The 16,850-nt window shown below is 37.2% G+C and overlaps 1 protein-coding gene across 1 annotated transcript in view; it reads left to right on the top strand.

The window, feature by feature from the left end:
* The window catches only part of Cals (calsyntenin 1), a 232,321-nt gene that overhangs the window by 131,239 nt on the left and 84,232 nt on the right, over positions 1–16,850 (top strand). The window contains exon 4 of the mRNA XM_090161453.1: positions 15,307–15,515. Within this exon, the coding sequence (XP_090017579.1) occupies positions 15,307–15,515 (209 nt within the window). The remainder of the gene's footprint in view (positions 1–15,306; positions 15,516–16,850) is intronic.

Genomic DNA, 16,850 nt, shown 5'->3' with positions numbered 1-16,850 from the left:
CGCGATAATAAAAGAGTTTTTGAAAGTGACAAATTGTAGCCTTTTTTCGATCGCTGAGAATAACGGACGCTCATTATATTAAATTTTAACCCGAATACTCACTAGACCTACGCGGTAGAACTTACATGGAACGTACTTTACCTCCTCCTGACCTTTGACTTAAACTGTCCGGTGAAGCGGTCGTTTCCCCCATAAACTATAGGCGTGGAGGACTTCCCTTTGGAATTACGAGTTTAATTAAAATCGGCCTTCGCGTCGAGTTTTCATTTCTTTTAACGCATTCGAGTCGCTATGGTGGAGCCATCTACCAACGAAAGGATAGAATTGCCTTTTCGTCGCTGACTGTGTTTTCGTTATTTGCTATTTTTCCAAAGAATTTACTCCGGCCAACTTTCTCTTACTCCGGCGCTCTCAAATGTCCGCGTTATGAATCCGGGATCCCCTCAAAGAAAACGTAATAACAATTAACTCCCGCAGTTTTCCAATTACGGACTTAATTTGCAGGCCACCTGACTGCAGCCTGGTCTGAGCAGGTTGCCTTTATTGTTCGTCGCTAAACCGTTAACTTTGTATAAGCCGTATAAAGCTAAAAATGGATCCTCATTTTCCATTTGCGCATTTTTATTCTTTCGAAAATCATAGCGGCGCGCCGTTTTAATTTGCTGTATGCCATCTTGTGATAAAAGGAGTTATAAAGTAATTAAGGTTATATTGCCTTTAATTTCATTAAATAAAATGGCTAAAATCCATACGCAAAATATTAAAACGAGATAATTTGACACTAACGAGGAGACTACCCGAGGTGATAATCACCGATTTTGTTGAAACTAGGTGGGTATGTAGACCTTATGGTAACATGAAATTTCATCAAGGTAAAAGTTGCAATGGGCATTATTTTTGCCATGGCAACCGAAAATGTTTTTGACAACAGGTATGTATATTTTCCCATTGAAAATAACATGGGAATCTGAGATCTTGTAAAATTTTCAAAACCTAAAAAGTAGATCAAAATTGACAAATGAAATTAATTTTATGATATTTTGATGAAATTTGGTCAATTTGATCAAAATTTTATTATTATTATTTTTTAGAAGTGCTCAGATTCCCATGTTATTTTCAATGGCAAAATATACATACTGTGTTGTCAAAAACATTTTCGGTTGCCATAGCAAAAATAATTCCCATTGCAACTTTTCCCTTGGTGAAATATCATGTTACCATAAGATCAACATACCCACCTAGTTTCAACAAAATCGGTGATTATCACCTCGGGTAGTCTCCTCGTAAGTATAATATTTATAAATAAATAAAATACTGAAAATTACAATTTTCTGCTCAACAAATCTAGAGATTATTATGGCAGCTAGGAGCAACAAACGTCAAAAGTCGTGCATTTTCTTGCGTACAGTTTTCGTTGGTTAGACGCTTTAGCGTTTGCTGCCGTCGGAAGGGGAAAATTCGGAAATTGTCTTCCCCCTTTCCGTAAAAAGTTCAGCGTAAACGCTCGTCCAATGAAATGTTTACACAACACTGCGTTAGCGTGTTTAAAGGCTAGCTGCGTTCTCCTTGTGTGGGGTGCTGTGTTTGTGGCTCCTAAATGGCAGACTGGTTGTTCCATTTCTCAAAAACGTGCGTTTTAGCCATCGTAAATACTGGTTTAAATTGAAATGTTTCGAAGCCTCGTATTATATAGCTCCTCCCCCTTTATAGACATGACGTAATGGGAAACATTTCACCGAGCTTAGGTCCTCCCCTTTTAAAAAAGCCTATAATCAACTTGGCTAATACCTAAGGCACCACTTGAGGCTCACGTCATTCGGGTGACCCGGGTTACAATGCGCAAGTCGGTGGTGGAAAGTCCACGTTATCCTCAACAAATGTTTATAGAAAGGGGAAACCGAAGAACTCAACTCGGAAGGAGTTCACTGGGCATTTTTATAATAAACTTCTTAAACATTTATTTCCAATTACTTTTTTAAGCTTTGAAATGTAATTTTCCTATATTAGCCACTTCTTGCCAATTTTCCAATATTTGCCACTTTTTGCCGATTTTCCAATATTAGCCACTTTTTGCCAATTTTCCAATATTAGCCACTTTTTGCCAATTTTCCAATATTTGCCACTTTTTGCCAATTTTCGAATATTGGTCACTTTTTGTCAATTTTCCAATATTTGCCAATTTTCCAATATTAGCCACATTTTGCCAATTTTTCCAATATTTGTCACTTTTTGCCAATTTTCCAATATTTGCCACTTTTTGCCAATTTTCCAATATTTGCCACTTTTTGCCAATTTCCCAATATTTACCACTTTTTGCCAATTTCCCAATATTTACCACTTTTTGCCAATTTTCCAATATTTGTCACTTTTTGTCAATTTTCCAATATTTGCCAATTTCCCAATATTTACCACTTTTTGCCAATTTTCCAATATTAGCCACTTTTTGCCAATTTTCCAATATTTTCCACTTTTTGCCAATTTTCCAATATTTTCCACTTTTTGCCAATTTCCCAATATTTACCACTTTTTGCCAATTTTCCAATATTAGCCACTTTTTGCCAATTTTCCAATATTTTCCACTTTTTGCCAATTTTCCAATATTTGCCACTTTTTGCCAATTTCCCAATATTTACCACTTTTTGCCAATTTCCCAATATTTACCACTTTTTGCCAATTTTCCAATATTTGTCACTTTTTGTCAATTTTCCAATATTTGCCAATTTCCCAATATTTACCACTTTTTGCCAATTTTCCAATATTAGCCACTTTTTGCCAATTTTCCAATATTTTCCACTTTTTGCCAATTTTCCAATATTTTCCACTTTTTGCCAATTTTCCAATATTTACCACTTTTTGCCAATTTTCCTTTATTTGCCACGATTGGCCACTGGCCTGGACTTTCCTCCAAAAAGGTGTATTTTTAGGAACACTGTTTCCGGGAAATCGAGTTGCCATTAGTTGTATGAACTTCATCTAAGTACGGAATAATCGTTATAGTTGTTGTAGGCAAAACTAATGCCGTTGAAGTGTTGTTTGAGGCTGGTGCGCGCTATAAAAAGGCAATAGTCTAAATCTTCGGGTTGTTTGAAAGGCGGATAACGAGGACCCAAAGACATTATCTTTCGGACGGATAAACAAAAGCTGGGATTCCCTGATTCCCGCTATCTCCGATATAGGCCTCTCATGTCGGCCCGGCTCCACCCCGGCCCGAAAGGCGCGGACTTCACCGCACCCCAGCCCTGGAAAAGCGGTGTCAAGCGACCTCGGGTTGGCGTGATAAATCTCGGGAATCGTGTCGGGGGTCGGAGGGAACTTCCATCTTTTGTCTTCCGGTAATCCGGGCCTCCGCTGTTTTTGTCGCGGTTCGAGATGCGCGTACCCAGCGTCTCCGCGATGGCTACTTTGACGACGTGCTCGGCAAATATGCCGCCCAAGACCGGACTATATCGCAAAGAGGATTACGGGCGAATCTTTACAGATTTCCCAGTTGGTTACCGTTCTTCCGCCCACGGATTTCCCGACAAATCCCGCTTCGATTCCCCACGCTTTCGTCCAGATCGCCCATCAGCTTAATACGTAACAGTTTTGTAGTGTCTTCGATTCTTAGCGTTTATTGTTATTATTGTTGTACATCGTTATTATGATGCGGCTTCGTGGGTGGCTCGTCTTGTGGCGTCGTTTTCGTGATGGGGGGCTCTGATCTTCCATATTATCAGGGCTCGTACACGACCGGGAAAGTCAGGGAATTTGAAAATGATTCCAGAAGGTCTAGGAAAGTCGGGGAATTTGAAAACGTTTCCAAAAGATCTGGGAAAGTCAGGGAATTTGAAAATGATTCCAGAAGGTCAGGGAAAAGTCAGGGAATTTTAAAATGATTCCAAAAGATTAGGGAAAAGTTAGGGAATTGTAAAAATTATTCCAAAAGGTCAGGGAAATTTTAAAATGATTCCAAAAGGTCAGGGAAAATTCAGAGAATTGGAATATGGTCCCAAAAAGTAATAATTTTAAAATGACCCCAAAAAATCAGGCAAATAAATTTTTGAAAGGCAATATTTTTCAAGATTTTTCCTCAAACCATTCATTTATTCTACGAAAATGGTGAGGAAAAATTTGGCAATTTGGTCAGGGAAAACCTGGAAAAGTCAGGGAATTTAATTCCGGAAATTTGGTACGAACCCTGATTATGAAACAGTGGCGCCGCCAGGGGTAGGTTTACTTGGGGCCCCGAATCACCTCAAGCCTCTAAAAATCCTGGTGCCGCCACCTCGAGTTGTTACTAGTCATTCGAATTTCCCGGTTACTACCGAAAACTATCGCCATTAAAACCTAGATAGCTTGCGGCTAAAGCAGACTCTATTAGTTTTTCCTCGACGATATTCGTAAATTTGACTTTATAAATAATGATACTTAATATAATATTTGCTTCGTTTGATGGGTTTATTTAAGAAAAAAACTTTGTAGGACTTTTTAATCTGACTCCAGAAGGAGTAAAAAGAGTAGCCCTAATACTCCGGAACAAGCGAACCGTTTTTGGGGCGTAGTAATCCTCATCCCCGGAACAGGCGAATAAAACGTTTTACGGTAAAAAGAGTACACTTTTAGTCCAAGAACAGGCGAAAACAAATCACCTAATCTAACCAATAAGGTATTTAGGCTCTGTTTTCACGATCCCCAGAAAATATTATCCTTGCGCTATTGAAAATGTTGCCATGGAAACGAAATCTCTTGATCGCGGAATTCTGGGCGTTTCCAAAATCCGCTTCACTAACTTCCTTTTCCCATCTATAAAGTTGATATGTTTTTCGTCACGGAGTTGGAAATGACGTTATTTACGTCATATCTCGTAAAACTATAGTTTAATTAAAAAAAATACCTTTATGGCATACTTACCAGTGATTATGTTCCACAGGGTTCGTACAGACCTGGATAACCTGAAAATATCAGGGCGTTAGTATCGTCAGAAAAGTAAGGGAAATTGAAATGTGTTATTAAAATCGTGGGAATTTGAGGGTTTAGAAAGTTTGCAAGAGTACAAATTTACACTAATAATTTTTTCTCACTAAAGATTTTTCCTTTATTAATTCTTATAATATTAAAAATAACCATCATCAACTAGGCTAATACCCAAGGCACCAATTTAGGCCTAAGTCATCAAGCGACTTTTGAAGCCATTAATTCAGGTGGCCGGGTTACGATGCGTAGGAGGGTGTTGGCAAGCCTTGCAAGCCAACAGCTCCCTACACTAACTATCGCCGTTAATCTCAACAAGTTTTTATGGAAGGGGAAACCGAAGAGCTCGAGGGAAACCCCTTAAGCCAGTGGGGAGAGAACTTGCAAACTCAACGCGGAAGGAGTTGTTCCGAGTTTTCACCCAGTGCCACAAGCTGGGATCGAACCATATTAATATGGAATCAATTTAGTTTAAATGAAAGGAGTAACAGATTGGTTTATTATGGTATGGAGAGTTACACCAAATGTTTGCAACCTAATAAGATAACCTTAATAAAAACTATCTTAAAACATGGAGTGCTCTCGCACCTGCAATGATCAGGGAAGAATCAGCATTGTCAATATCTATATGAACCCTGTGACATTTGTTATCTTTCAAGAATGTATTTATTTCTACTCAGGGAGAATGAATATGCCGAGACTATCGACAGACACGTTGAGGCCATAACCCCGTCACGCTAGGGGGGGGGGGGAAGGAGGCGGTCTTATTTTTTGCGTCCTCGCTGCAGCGTTAATCGCGTCGAAAAACGTAATTTTTAAGAACCAATGAGATTGCAGTATTATTTGATTTTATTAAAGCGGAGGAGCATACCGGGGGGCCCAACGGGTGGAATTGGAGAAACGCTAAAAATTATCTCGGCATATTCATTCTCCCTGAGTATAAATAAATACATTCTTGATTCTTAAAACCTCGATCACAAGTAGACCAAATTGCGCATCGTTAAAAAAAACCTCAACGGATTAATGCATAATCCTAAGTAATTGCGAGTCTCTCGTAATTAAGATAACGTTACAATGACTAGATATGGGAGATTAACCCGCTAAGTTTTAATCCCGAATTAAACCACGAATACGGTGTTGTAATGGTTAACATCGTTAGAGATACACAGGCTCGCGTGTATCTCTCGATGCCGAAACATTAACCTCGGATAATTCTCGTGCCTAAGTTATTAGGGAACTAATCTAGCACGCAGCGACCGAGAGAGAGCAAGGGCCCATCCCGACGTTCACCGCGATTCGGGAACGTATTCTTGTACGCCAAGAAGCCGTTTCGAATGCCTCGCCTAAGATAAACCAACGAAAAGAACGGACCCTCGCAGATTGCCTCCTTCAATATTCCCGATGATTTAGCCCTTTTAAAAGCGCTTATGGCCACGTGATCAACATAGGTGGGCGCGATCGTCTCGCGATGGAGCGGAATGAGTAAATTGAGAGGGAGCCCCGAGCCGTTTTCACTCTTTGAGTTGACAACCACTGTTGCCACGGTACCTGGAAAACCTGGAATTCCTGGCAAAGTCAGGGAATTTGAATGTGGGTATAAAAATCAGGGAATTTGAATATAGGTATAAAAATCAGGGAATTTGAATATAGGTATAAAAATCAGGGAAAAGTCAGGGAATTTGAATACGGGTATAAAAATCAGGGAATTTGAATATGGGTATAGAAGTCAGGAAATTTGAATATGGGTATAAAAATCAAGGAAAAGTCGGGGAGTTTGAATATGGGTATAAAAATCAAGGAAAAGTCGGGGAATTTGAATATGGGTATAGAAGTCAGGGAATTTGAATATGGGTAGAAAAATCGGGGAAAAGTCAAGGAATTTGAATATGGGTATAAAAATCGGGGAAAGGTCAGGGAATTTGAATATGGGTATAAAAATAGGGGAAAAGTCGGGGAATTTGAATATGGGTATAGAAGTCAGGAAATTTGAATATGGGTATAGAAATCGGGAAAGTCAGGAAATTTGAATATGGGTATAGAAATCGGGAAAGTCAGGAAATTTGAATATGGGTATAAACATCGGGGAAAAGTCAGGGAATTTGAATATTTGTATAAAAATCAGGGAAAAGTCAGGGATTTTAATTTTGGTTGCAAATGGGAAACTCTTACTAAGATATAGGTTAAAAATTACAAAATCGTAGCACAAAATAAGTCGGGGAAAATCTCCGGAGATGGTCAGGGAAAGTCGGGGAATTTTATTGTGAAAAAACTGTGGCAACCCTGTTAAAATATAACGATATTCAAGATGTTTATCATTAATTTTGTTTCTTCGAATTTAACTCATGATACCATCATCTTCCTTGGATCTAAAAATCGAATGTTTGACCAGGAAATCAGGGAAAAGGCAAAATATTCTTAAAAAGTTGGGGAAATTTCATGGATTCTGTTTTAAGAGTTTATAAAAAAGCAAGGAAACCAGGGAAAAGGCAAAATTGGCTTAAAAAGTCGGGGAATTTTCATGGATTATGTTTTAAGAGTGTATAAAAAAGCAAGGAAACCAGGGAAAAGGCAAAATTGGCTTAAAAATTCGGGGAAATTTCATGGATTCTGTTTTAAGAAATTGTAAATTTAAATTTATAAATCGATTACATATTTCCTATAATTCTTATAAGATTTTTGTGAGTTTTTTGTCACGTGTGAAAATTACTATGACGTCGCGAAATTAAACATATTTGAATTTGAAGTTCATTTTTGGAAAAACAAAAATAAGGTCAATATATTACACAGGGTTGCCACGGTGCCTGGAAAACCTGGAATTCTGGGAAAAGTCGTGGAATTTGAATATAGTTATAATAATCAGGGAAATGTACTAATTAGTCTAAAAATCAGGGAATTTAATTTCGGTTGCAAATAGGAAACTTTTACTAAAATATTGGTTAAAAAATGCAAAATCTTCGCACAAAATAAGTCAAGAAAAATCTCCGGAGATGGTCAGGGAAAACCTGGAAAAGTCGGGGAATTTGATTGTGAAAAAAATGTGGCAACCCTGGTTGAGCTTTAACGAAGAAGAGGAAGTTCAGTGTCTATTTAGATACTCAATTCACCATCTCTCATAAAAGTAATTTTAATTTTTGGGAGCAATGAAATAAGTGAGTTGAATCTTGAGAAACGAAAGAGTTTGGTATGTAGCTCGTTGGTGAGGGGATACAACCTCCGAAAGTGAGACAAGGAAAAAATAGAAGAAAGGAAATACAGACTTTCAATTTGTCTGATAAATAATGTGCGGCACCTTATTTTAAGGAAATAATACTTAAATAAATTCCCAACATATACTCTAGTAAGTCCATACCAAAATTTAGTATATTGTACGAAATTCTTTGTTTTTATAAATGTAAACAGAATATTTGAATCGGTTTGGTTTAAAATGTAGTTGTTGGGATACTTCATATACTGTTTCTTCTTCATTAAAATTCAGAAACCTTGGATAGTAATAGGATTGAATTCGATTTGAAGTGAGACGAGTTAATTTTAATGAAACTGAAATGAAAGTGAATTTGGGGGATGAACTGGGTATATTTCGGAAATGCAGCGAGAGTGAGCGCAATATTCAATTATGAAATAGAGCGTGAGCGTTCTAAAATACCACAAGCGAGCCTGTTGATAATTTTTGGAACTTAAACTAACAAGGAAACTACCCGAGGTGGTTATCTCCGATTTGGTTCAAACTCGGGTGGTAAGTAGACCTACATGTAACTTGAAAACCCCTAAAAGGGTGGACAAGAATTGGCTTTCGTTTTGCCATGGCAACCAAAAATGTTTTTCGCAACTTAAAAACTGATTTTCTCTATGAAAATTAACATGGGAAAATCGAAGATTTTAAGGGTCCCCCCCCTAACAATATTTTTAAAAAAATTAAAAAAGGTACATCAATTAGATACATAATTCAGATCATGGCTAAATCTGGTACATTTGAACCAATATACGTCAATTTTGGTAAATATGAGTAAATATACATATATTGGGTAAACACGAGTAATCAGTTTTTGTTGTGAAAAACATTTTCGGTTGCCATGGCAAAACTAAAGCCCATTCTTGTCCACCCTTTTAGGGGTTTTCAAGTTAAATGAAGGTCTTCTTACCACCCGAGTTTGAACCAAATCGGAGATAAACACCTCGGGTAGTCTCCTTGTAAGTGAGTGTGAGCCCGAACACTATTACTCAATTCAAGAGTGATTGTGAGCGGGGGCTCTTTCGCGTGTGCCCACCTTCGGTGATAAATCGCCTCAAATTTGTTTAATGATTCAAGACCTTCAAGTCGAAAGGCTCACCGATCTTTCGGGCTCTATATTATAGGGAATAAACTGTACCCTTTCCAACGTCTTAATCTTATTTAGCCGATGATTCTCATTTGGCGTAAACTCGCGAGCGGCTCGTTAAGTCTCGAAATCGCTTCGAAAGATGAGTTCAGTAATTCAATGCCTTATAAGCGAGTTACTTTGGCCCGTGCGACATTTTCTCATCTGAATGAATCTCTAACAGCTCTCAAATTTCTTCGTGTTTTTTGCCCCTCAATAGCATGTTAAGGAGTAAATATTTAGTTACGAAATGCAAACAAGACATATAATCAGATTTTTATCCAAAAACCATTTATAGTATATGTTCCGAAGTTAAGAGAACTTGGATTGAAAACAGTCTCTAGACAATTAAGGCGTATTCACTCGATGAAACATTTTTGAATTTTCGACCCGAGTTCTCAAAACACGTTGCAGTTTTGTTCACACTTATTTTGGAAAGTAAGCTTCTTGTCCTTAAAATAAATCAAATCAGAGCGGTATCTCATTGGGTCCTTAAAACAGACGTCTTCCTTGTCCCTTTTCCCTAAGCAGGGTTGCCACAGTACCTGGAAAATCTGGATAAAAGTCGGGGAATTTTAAAAATTGGTCTAAAAAACAGGGAAATGTCACAGGGTTCGTACACGACCTGGAAAAGTCAGGGAATTTGAAAATGTTTCCAAAAAGGTCAGGGAAAAGTCGGGGAATTTTAAAAGTTGGTCTAAAAAACAGGGAAATGTCACAGGGATCGTACACGACCTGGAAAAGTCAGGGAATTTGAAAATGTTTCCAAAAAGGTCAGGGAAAAGTCAGGGAATTTTAAAAATTGGTCTAAAAAACAGGGAAATGTAACAGGGTTCGTACACGACCTGGAAAAGTCAGGGAATTTGAAAATGGTCCAAAAAAATAAGGGAATTTTAAAATGACCCAAAAAAAATAAGTCAAATAACATTTTTCAAGATTTTACATCAAACCATTCATTTATTCTACAAAAATGGTCAGGGAAAATTTGGTAATTTGGTCAGGGAAAACCTGGACATGTCAGGGAATTTAATTTCGGTTACAAATTAGAAACCTTTACTAAAATATAGGTTAAAAATACAAAATAAGTCGGAGAAAACGTGAAAAAGCCAGGAAATTTGAACCTGAAGAAACGTGGCAACCCTGCTAAGTGTGAAGAAATAAATTCTTGGTTTTGTTCAGTCAAAAGAGTGTGTATGCGAATTATTACGTTTAAATAAAATAAGTTCCAAAATCTTGAAATTAGTCTAAACAAGATGTCACGGACATTTAAGTACACACAATCCTCCCGGTGTTGGTCCATTTGATCGAAAAATATGTGATCGACAGTCGATCATTATACTTTGCAATTGATCGAAATTCCATATGATCGAATCCCATTTGTCATTTGTTTCATAAGATCGAACCTTCAAATGATCGAATACTATTTGATCGAATTCAAAAGTATTTATAGTACCAGTTGGTATGTTTTTATTTTACCGAATGTCAATATGAAGTACAGAAGGAATAATGATGGAATAATTCATTGCTTTAACTGTATTAAGCCACAGAGATGAAGAGATTTTTACTTTATACACTATATGATGGAATTTTTTATGACATCGACGATAACGGCCCGTTGTTTTTGATATATATAAATAGGGTCAGGTTAGGTTAGGTTAGGTTAGGTTGATGTACGCGCGCCGTAGGTGCGTATGCACCGTTGCCTTTTCGATTTACTCCCAAAAACTAGTAGTTTTACCCTACAGTAGCTTTCGATCAAATGGAAATTCGATCAAATGCCATTCGATCAAATGGAAATTCGATCAAATGGGACCCGTTCGATCATTTGGGAATCGATCAAATAGACTCAAACCATCCTCCCGATTTATTAACTATATTTTAAATATTGAATTTAAATTTGAATAAATCTTCAATCATCTTGTAAATTAACTTAATAAACCCAATATGATTTTTTTCCCTGTTCGGAAATAAGGTAGCGAAAAGCGAACACTTTAATTTAAATTAATTTTTAGACAAACTGAATTTTTCGAGTTACCTGGTTTCGGAAATAAGGTAGCGAAACGCAAACGAGTTAGATGGCGCCTTTATCAAATGGTATGAAATTCAAATATGACAACAGTGCGTACGCGGGTTGAGGAGTCCCGCGAATTGGCCAGAAATCTCACTTTAAATTATAATTTCTTAATGCAACCGAAAGTAGTTCAGAAATGATCAGCACTAACTAAAATATAATATTCAACTAAGTCGCTCTTAATTTAAAAAATATATATGTAGATTTTAAGGCGAAAATCGCTAAAAACCACTAAAATAAAAAACGATTAACTTCTTGGGCTCAGATTTAAAGAAATTATATTGGGATACAGAGGCCCGTAAATGTAGCGGCGAAATATATAGCGTTGAAATTTATAACCCTAACTAGTAAAGAGTTATGTATGACACAGCGGCACCGGCTTCGTGAAACGAAATACACAAAAATTTTGTGTTGTTAATTTTCCGGAAAAATAAAATGCGGAAAAATTTCCGTAAACTTTTCCGCAAACCGGAAAAATAAAAAATTTAAACATAAATTACTTTTTAAGGGTTTTTAATGTTTTTACATTTTTATCGATATAAAATGTCTAATATCAGTAAACATACTACAAAACATTAACAGTGTTACATTGTTAATCAGTTTAAACTAGTCTAGAGGTTTAGTTTTACTTTTAGATTCGAAAAAATTAGCCGAAAGTGCCGCTTCATTTAAATTTTCAAATAATATATTAAACTAATCACGGAATGAAAACTTTTATTTTTTTCGGAAAAATACGGAAAATTGTCTGACTTACAACACTACAAAAATCCCTTGGATTGTGTGTAAAAACCAGACATCAACACGAAAATCGTAAGCACTCTGAAATCTTAAAATCAGTTTCGAATTTCTATAAAATAACTGTGAGATTCAAAATCCCATACGCTAAATTGGCAAATGCCGTACCCCTCTTAAAAACCGCGAGAATTGGAGGCAGTGACTTACAATACCGAAACGTAGAATTATTACATTCGTATTAACCGACGTAACAGAGTGTGGGACATTTTCGGAAAAGGTCATTTTATATAAAGGCTCTTCTGATTTTAATTCAACTGCAGATCGATAAAGTCCGGCGCAAAGTATACGCGGCTAAAATAGTTGAAGGTCTGGCAGGTAGAGGTCGCCACGCCGGCGTTCGCGTGCGTTACTCAACAGCCATAAATTATTAATGTCCAGTCAAACGTGCCACGGAATTACAGGCGAGGAAATTCCCGGCATTTAACCCTCGGCTATTTCTCCGTGTCAAGCAGCGTGTTTCAAATCTCTTCATCGTCGCTGCGTATAAGGGTACCTCCGCGACTTCTTCCTTTACGCGTTCGAGCTTGTACGGCGCTTTAGTTTGGAACGCGGAGCCGAGGCTCGCGATAAGCGAAACTGTCCCGTCGTGGAGTCGCGGCTGCACTCTGTTAGTTATACCTTTGTACGCCTTCGATTAATTCGTCTACGCCGCGAATATTTGTTTGAGCAGCGCTCGAACGGGACCGATTGCGAGTTGGCAGGCGATTTCATTATCATAATTATAACTCTGAAACGTTCGCTCCGAAATTGTATTTAGAATTTACACCTTTAGGTTTGTTATGACTTTAGAAGTTGAAGATCTGTACACAGGGTTGCCACGGTACCTGGAAAACCTGGAATTCCTGGAAAAGTCAGGGAATTTGAATATGGGTATAAAAATCAGGGAAAAGTCAGGGAATTTGAATATGGGTATAAAAATCAGGGAAAAGTCAGGGAATTTTAAAAATTAGTCTAAATATCAGGGAAAAGTCAGGGAATTTTAAAACTTAGTCTAAATATCAGGGAATTTTATTTCGGTTACAAATAGGAAACTTTTACTAAAATATAGGTTAAAAAATACAAAATCTCGGCCCAAAATAAGTCAGGGAAAATCTCCGGAGATGGTCAGGGAAAACATGGAAAAGTCAGGGAAAACATGGAAAAGTCAGGGAATTTGAATGAGGAAAAGTTGTGGCAACCCTGTGTATAACAGACTGGATCTACTCCAATATATTCTTGGGACACATTCGACAAAGGATAAGATCCTTTCACGGGGGTTACGCCATTAGTGGTCGATTTTTAAATAAATCTGTATTTATTCCATTCCCACCAAAACGTTTAAATTAGCGCCATCTAGCATAAATAAAAGCGTAGAAATCGAACCTTTAATGACTTGTTTCCTAGTAATTCGCTGTGATTTCTATGACTTTAAATGTAGCTTAAAGAAAACATACCTTAAAAGTCGTGAAATTTTGTTAGGTTATTATATTATATTTACAATAGAAATATCCATATTATCTTGGTAATTAAAATGAAACTTGTAAACATAACATTCCTTAGGAAACATTTACTTATTTGAAACCTTATTTTTTCGATCTGAGTTTCAGAAATAAAGTATATATACGATGTATTTAGCCCCGTATTTAATTTTTAGTCCCCCGGAATTAATGGCATTAAAAGTCGTTCGATGACTTGGGCCTAAGGACGGTTTAATTTAAAAAATGAAGATAACACGTCCATAACGTTGTTCCAGAGTTTTATCCTCTTAGCTAAAAACTTCTTAAGCCTGCTCGATCGAATATTAGATTTTCTTTAAACTAGATTAATTTGCATAAAACTAAGAAGGCGGCGCTGTGATTTTGCTCACTTTTCATCTCGAGGGCCGGCTCTCGTCACTTCATAACCTCGGGATATTTAGTCTCGGTAGGGAGCTAGACGTTGACGTTTACGAAGTAGCGACGTTGGTGTAGCTTTTTACTTAAAGCGCGTTGTTCTAAATTGCTTCTTAATGAATTGAAGTGAAGAGGAATTTTTTTCACCCTGAAGACTAAAAACGATGAAACGAATATTGGAGCTTATTTAAGCGAGGAACCACGAGGTAAAAAAAACGGAAAAAGTCCGGGTTTGGAACCTCTTTTGTGTCTCCAGATATAATTAAAATCTCTACTTTTTCTTTTTTGTCGTCATACTCGAGTTAGAAAAATGACAGCTTCCTCAACGACCACGCGTCCTTGGGCGGTTTTAATATCTCACTGGATCAAAATGAGATGGTCTTTTGATTTAAATTCTTTTAAAAATGAAGAGCCCGAGAACCTTGAGCGTGGCGTTTAGCTTATCGTTGCAGAAATTGGATTTTAATTTCGTGTACTGACTAGGATAAGGTGGGGCCTTAACTTAATTAAGAATGGATTGGTTGATTTTCTTGGTAGTACAATTTTATTGTAATTATAAAGTGTAATATTCTAGGATCTAGTTTAATCTATTATCAAAATATGGTATGTATCCAATTTTAATGATGAACTACACACTTTGACTTGCCAATCGACTTATTATATTTCAAAAAAATTGATTTAAACGAAATTACATACTTTGTACAAAACAAATTATTCTACAGGTGCCTATTTGCACTTGACTTAAAGCTTTTAAGTTTTTCAAAAATTGTGTTACTGAATTACACCAAAAACTATACAACAAAGAAAGTTACAAACGATGGACTTATTTTTAAAATTCCAAACATTTGGGAGGATTCCATAAGGTCTCGGACAAGTCAGGGAATTTGAAAATGATTCCCAAAGGTCAGGGAAAAGTCAGGAAATTTGAAAATGATTCCAAAAGGTCAGGGAAAAGTCAAAGAATTTGAAATTGGTCCCAAAAAGTAAGGGAATTTTAAAATGACCCCAAAAATCAGGCAAATAAATGTTTGAAATTATATATTTTTCAAGATTTTTACCTCAAACCATTCATTTATTCTACAAAAATGGTCAGGGAAAATTTGGCAATTTGGTCAGGGAAAACCTGGAAATATCAGATAATTTAATTCCGGAAATTTTGTACGAACCCTGATTATGAAACAGCGTTAATTATCCTCAAATTTAGAAACATACTTAACACGGTTCGAGTGGTGTTTAATAGGAAAGCATTTTTCGTTTATCGTAGTGTCACAGTCCATCTAACAGTAGTGGACGTGAACGAGCATCCGCCAGTGTTCCTGGAAGAGTCCTATTTGGTCAGCGTCGACGAGGACAAACTCTACGACAAGATTCTCCAAGTCGAGGCCGAAGATGACGACTGTACGCCTACCTACAGCGACATCTGCAAGTACGAGATCTTGGAGACCAATCAGCCCTTCGCCATTGACAGTGACGGTAAGTTATACCATATTGTTACATAAGTGTGACACTTCATATTCTCCACGTGCAAAAGTTTTACTGACAAGGAGAGTACCCGAGGTGTTTATTGCCGATTTTGTTCAAAGTCGGGCGTAATGTAGACCTATATGATATATGAAATTTCTCAAAAGGAGACGGTGCACTACCCATTCGATTTGCCATGGCAACCGAAAATGTTTTTGACCACTTAAAACCAAAAAATCTCTATTTAAAAAGCATGGGGTTTTCTCGGTTTCGCGGGGTCCTACCACGGACTGTAAATTTTAGAGGACCGGTATTCCCGAGTTATTTTACGCCCCGTTCACCGATCAGGCTGACGGAAGTCGCTCAAGGTCATAAACTAAAGCGCTTGTATTTCGGTCGGCCAGATTTCCAGATAACATGCGTGAGGGGGGGGGGGACTAGCTCTATGCCTGGTACAAATGACCTTGACGGACTCTCTCTCTATTTCGAAGTGATTGATGCACGGGGAAACCAAAATTCTACAGGGGAAGGCAACGCTTTACTCGTCCTCTAAAATTTACAGTCCGTGGTCCTACCTACCAAAATTTAAAAAAAAAAAATAAAATTATGAAATGGGTAATTTGGACCATATTTAGTTACATTTCATCAAGTTTGGGTAAATTAGACCATTTTTGGGGTAAAATTGTAATAATTTTTGGGTAAAATAAGGAAAAAAATCTTATTTTTGTCAAAAACTTTTCGGTTGCCATGGGAAATCGAATGGATAGTGCAACGTCTTCTTTTGGGAAATTTCATACCTCATATAGGTCTATATTACGCCCGACTTTGAACAAAATCGGCAATAAACACCTCGGGTACTCTCCTTGTGAGAGCTATTCACAAGACAGACTGGATTACGGGCTTCGTCGCCGTTTTGCGTCCGCTCGCTAACGCGTCACACGTAGCCTTTGACGGCGCCTCGCTAGGGGATATTTTCTTTTTGTGATGACGTAACTCCGTTGCTAGCTCTGAGTAAAATATTTCCCAAAGTGACAAACCTATGGAATTATATTATGGACTTATGCTTATACCTATCTGATTTGAAAATACGTCTAAAAATCAGGAAAAGATCGTAGAATTTTAATAATTTGCGAAATGTCACTGCCAATTCCAGGAATTTAAAATTATGTCACTGCCAATTCCAGGAATTTAAAATTTTGTCACTGCCAATTCCAGGAATTTAAAATTATGTCACTGCCAATTCCAGGAATTTAAAATTATGTCACTGCCAATTCCAGGAATTTAAAATTATGTCACTGCCAATTCCAGGAATTTAAAATTATGTCACTGCCAATTCCAGGAATTTAA

Source organism: Leiobunum rupestre, chromosome 10 (genome assembly GCF_980474605.1).
Source record: "Leiobunum rupestre chromosome 10, qqLeiRupe1.1.hap1, whole genome shotgun sequence".
Classification (NCBI taxonomy): Eukaryota; Metazoa; Arthropoda; class Arachnida; order Opiliones; family Sclerosomatidae; genus Leiobunum; species Leiobunum rupestre.
Note: the sequence above shows the minus strand (reverse complement) of the source record. Positions and strands in the feature narration are given on the sequence as shown.